The sequence below is a fragment of the Gopherus flavomarginatus genome, chromosome 11 (genome assembly GCF_025201925.1).
Source record: "Gopherus flavomarginatus isolate rGopFla2 chromosome 11, rGopFla2.mat.asm, whole genome shotgun sequence".
NCBI classification, from domain to species: domain Eukaryota; kingdom Metazoa; phylum Chordata; order Testudines; family Testudinidae; genus Gopherus; species Gopherus flavomarginatus.
The window spans coordinates 5,767,090-5,771,561 of record NC_066627.1 but is presented as its reverse complement, the minus strand read 5'-3'; the positions used below and the strand labels follow the sequence as shown (position 1 = coordinate 5,771,561).

At 50.1% G+C, this 4,472-nt stretch overlaps 2 protein-coding genes across 2 annotated transcripts; both read left to right on the top strand.

The window, feature by feature from the left end:
- The first annotated feature begins 247 nt into the window (after positions 1–247).
- On the top strand, positions 248–1,009 carry LOC127031767 (olfactory receptor 958-like). Its single transcript, XM_050918805.1, has one exon. It carries the CDS (start codon positions 251–253, stop codon positions 1,007–1,009), a length of 759 nt encoding a protein of 252 aa, XP_050774762.1. The 5' UTR covers positions 248–250.
- A 1,722-nt stretch (positions 1,010–2,731) lies between these two features.
- On the top strand, positions 2,732–3,664 carry LOC127031765 (olfactory receptor 958-like). Its single transcript, XM_050918804.1, has one exon. The coding sequence runs from the start codon at positions 2,732–2,734 to the stop codon at positions 3,662–3,664; it is 933 nt and encodes a 310-aa protein (XP_050774761.1).
- The last annotated feature ends 808 nt before the right edge of the window (positions 3,665–4,472 follow it).

Below are 4,472 nucleotides of genomic sequence, written 5' to 3'. Positions count from 1 at the left end.
CGTTAACCATAAACGCAAGGCTCTGAGGTACTGTGGTGAGAATGGGGGGCAAGGGCCTAGATAGAATAGAAGTGAACAAATTGGGGTATGGGAGGACAGAAGAGAACAACATGAATAGAATAGAATAGAATAGAATAGAATAGAATAGAATAGACGTCCCCATTAACCTATTGGCCCTCTACCAATAGGTCTTTTTGTTTCAGTAACTCACTGGCATTATTTCTCTCCCCTACCCAGGAATGAGTCCCACATGGGGCTGGTCAACCACACTGTGGTGACTCATTTCATCCTCTTAGGAATCCCCAATGCCAACGGCCTCCAGACCATTCTCTTCATCACCTTCTTAGCCTTCTACCTCTGCACACTGCTGGGCAACCTGCTCATCTTCTCAGCCATCCTCGTTGACCCCCGCTTGCACACTCCCATGTATTTCTTCCTCTGCAATCTCTCCGTGCTGGTCATTGGGTTTTCCTCCATCAGAACTCCCAAAATGCTGACCAACCTTTGGTTTCAGAGTAGGGTCATCTCGGTAGGTGGGTGCATGTCCAAGATCTTCTTCTACCACTTCCTGAGCATCACCGAGTCCCTGCTCTACACTATCACGGCCTATGACCGGTACGTGGCCATCTGCCACCCGCTGCGCTACCGGCTCATCATGAACTGGAGGGTGTGTGCCCTTTTAGCCGCTGGCACCTGGATCACCAGTTCCTTCCACACCACCATCCTCACCAGCCTGACCTTCACGCTGCCCTACTGTGGGTGCAGTGCGGTGGACTATTTCTTCTGTGACATCTTCTCGGTGGTCAAGCTGGCTTGTGCAGAAACGTACATCGTCGAGACCGTGATCTTGACAAACATTAGTCTGGTGCCCATAACTTGCTTCCTCCTCATTCTCACATCCTACGTCAGGATCATCTATTCTGTCTTGAATATGAATTTGGCCGAAGGGTGGCGCAAAGGTTCAGGTGCCAGTGGATCCTCACTTTTAGAGAGCTTCTGTCACTCCTGATGCAGATCTTGACTGGAAAGGAGATTGGTGGAGTTATTTCAGGGGTAGGGTTGGGATGGACGTCAGTGGAGTTTTCCCAGGGTGAGAGAGGAGGATGCTGGTGTTATCCTAGGGTTAGTGTTAGGGAAAAGGTCAAAGAAATTCTGCTCGGATTGAGATAGGATAGTTGGGTGCCGCTAGGGTTCAGTCGATGCATGCGGTCAATAAAGTTACCCAATGTTGAGGTGAGGCAGAAAGTGAATACATTCATGCCAAGGCTAATGAGGGTGAGGCAGGAACTTGGGTGAAGAACATCATCTCCTTGGGGTTCACTTCCCCACCTGAGACACAGTGGAAAAAATATCCTTTTCTCCCACCCATTTCTCTTATAAGCCCTTTGGGACAGGGACTGTCTCTGGCCTTGTGTGGGTGCAGCCCCTACTGCAACAGGGCCTCGGGTCTTCCACACAACAGAAACTTTAGTGGGTTGTTCAGAATTCTCCCTGACTGCTGGGATGTGGGTTTAACCTTGTGCCTTGAAATGAACAAATAATACAAGAAAAGAAGTGAAAGGACTCTGGGGGAGATGCCATGAGCCTGACCGCTGGCACATCTATCTGCAGAATAGCACATGCGAGCCCAACACCGCGGCAGGAGAAACAGCCCTGACTCGGAGGGAAGGGTGCCCCCTACTGAGTTGCCCTCACCGCTCCCTGACCTGCAGTGCCCCTTTGCACTGCGGGGGTTTGTCTGAAAATTTCTTTCTTGTTTCTCAAGGGAACAAGTTTCCACAGAGCCACAAATCCAGACTATGCAGCTTGAGAAATGAAAACCTGGAATGAAAGTTCAGTGCAGAAATTGTGCACATTGATTTAAAAAACCGCAGTAGCTGCTGATGGACAGTGGGAAATCTCTCTTTACTTCCAAGCCATGGGCTCAGGGCAGCCATAAAGGGAGAAGGAGGGTGAGCAGATGGCTATAGGATTATGTAACTGAGAACTGTATCAACTCAACTAGGGTGACCGGAGAGCAAGGTGAAAAATCAGTTTGGGGATCGGTTGCGCAGAAGAAAGAGAGCCCACGGGAATTATTTGTAAACCATTATCTTGTGGGTAAGACAAAGGCCTGGGACACTGGAGATCTGGGTTCCAGTACAGTCTCTGTAGAAGAGTCCCTGATTGCCCTTCAGTAACTCACTAAATTGCTTTGTGACTCAGTTTCCCCATCCGTTATAGGTGGCTAATTAATCCTTTGTCACTCTCAGCTATTAAAGGTGTATCACATTCAGACAGGGACTTTCTCTTACTGTGTGTCTCTGTGGGGTGTGGCACGAAGCAGCCTACTAGTGAGAAAAGCTAGCCACAAACGCAAGGCTTTGAGGTACTGTGGTGAGAATGGGGGGTAAAGGCCTAGATAGAATGGAACTGAAGAAATTGGAGTACATGAGGAGAGAAGAGAAGAACATGAATAGAATAGAATAGAATAGAATAGAATAGACGTCCCCATTGTCTCTTTTTCTCTAGACAGTAAGATCTTAAAGGCAGATATTTTCTCTCTCTATGATCAGCGCCAGCCCAATGAGCCCATGACCCCAGCTGGCTATCCAGTGAGAGAAATACACACCGCTCCCAATGGCAGTGTATGATGGGGGCAGTGGATCATTGCAGCTATATGACAACAGGTCTTTTTGTTTCAGTAGCTCACTGACATTATTTCTCTCCCCTACCTAGGAATGAGTCCCACATGAGGCTGGTCAACCACACTGTGGTGACTCATTTCATCCTCTTAGGGATCCCCGATGCCAACGGCCTCCAGACCATCATTTTCATCACCTTCTTAGCCTTCTACCTCTGCACACTGCTGGGCAACCTGCTCATCTTCTCAGCCATCCTCACTGACCCCCGCTTGCACACCCCCATGTATTTCTTCCTCTGCAATCTCTCCGTGCTGGACATTGGTTATTCCTCCATCAGTACTCCCAAAATGCTGACCAATCTTTGGTTTCAGAGTAGGGTCATTTCGCTAGGTGGGTGCATGTCCCAGGTCTTCTTCTACCACTTCCTGGGCAGCACCGAGTGCCTGCTCTACACCGTCATGGCCTACGACCGGTACGTGGCCATCTGCCACCCACTGCGCTACCGGCTCATTATGAACCGGAAGATGTGCATCCTATTGGCTGCTGGCACCTGGATCACAAGCTTTTTCCACTCCACCATCCTCACCAGCCTGACCTTCACGCTGCCCTACTGTGGGTCCAATGTGGTGGACTATTTCTTCTGTGACATTTTCCCAGTGGTCAAACTGGCCTGTGCAGACACATACGTTATTGAGACCGTGACTTTGACCAACACTGGGGTGGTGCCCATGACCTGCTTCCACCTCATCCTCGCTTCCTACATCCGAATCATGTTCTCCGTCCTGAAGATGAACTCGTCCGAAGGGCGGCGCAAAGCGGCCTCCACTTGCGCCTCGCATCTCACAGTGGTGACGCTGTTCTACGGACAATGTGCCCTGATCTACACGCAGCCCCACCTGAGCCAAGTGCTGGTGACTGCTGTGCAGATCTTCGGCAATGTGGTCACGCCCATGCTGAATCCGGCCATCTACACATTGAGGAACAAGGAGGTGAAAGCGGCTCTGAGAAAACTGAGAGGGGGTCAAAAGCCTGAACATTGATATGCAGCACAGTGGCTCTGTGTGGAAATACCTCCACTTATACATCTGCATGGCTGCTCCATGGCTTTTGTGAGCCTCTCTCTCTCCCCCACATCCCCACACAGCCCCATCAATCTATCTGGAGCTCCACAAGTCATGGAAATGCTCCTAAAGATCCCCAGCTGTCTTTGACACACTGTAAGGCTGACATGTTCAAAGCAGCCTGAGGGAGATGCACACTCCATCTGCATTGAAATTAGCCGGCCTTGGAGATCTGAACCTTGTAGAGGACTTTGAACATCTCAGCCTTATTACACACATCTGCATAGCTCAGACTCTTTAAATCTATCCTTACAAGGCACATTTTCTACTCCTTCAATTATTCTCATGGCTCTTTTCTGAACCCTCTCCAATTTATCATCCCCCTTCTGGAATTGTGAACACCAGAATGGTACACTCTACCAGCAGCGATCGTGCCAGTGCCAAACAGAGAGGTAAAATCAACTCTGTGCTCAGACTCAATATTCCTCCTTAATGCACCCCGAGCAATGCAGGGAGGGAGCAGAGAGGAGAGAGTGGAAGGCAGGGCATTGGGGGAAGAGGTGATGTGAGGGCGGGGTGTCAGGGGCATGGGCAGCACAGGTGGCTTGCCCACTATTCGGGTGCCAGTGGCTGCTCACTTTTAAGACGCTTCCATCACTCCGGATCCAGATCCCGACTGGGGTGGAGGTTGGTGCAGTTATTCCAGGGTCAAGGTTGGGATGGATGTCAGGGGAGTTTTCCCAGGGCAAAGAAGATGGGCACTGGTGTTATCCTAGGGTTAGCTCTG

What these genes read in the sequence shown, in the direction of transcription:
- LOC127031765 (XM_050918804.1), top strand. Translation starts at nt 2,732, where the DNA reads ATGAGGCTGGTCAACCACACTGTGGTGACTCATTTCATCCTCTTAGGG.
- LOC127031767 (XM_050918805.1), top strand. Translation starts at nt 251, where the DNA reads ATGGGGCTGGTCAACCACACTGTGGTGACTCATTTCATCCTCTTAGGA.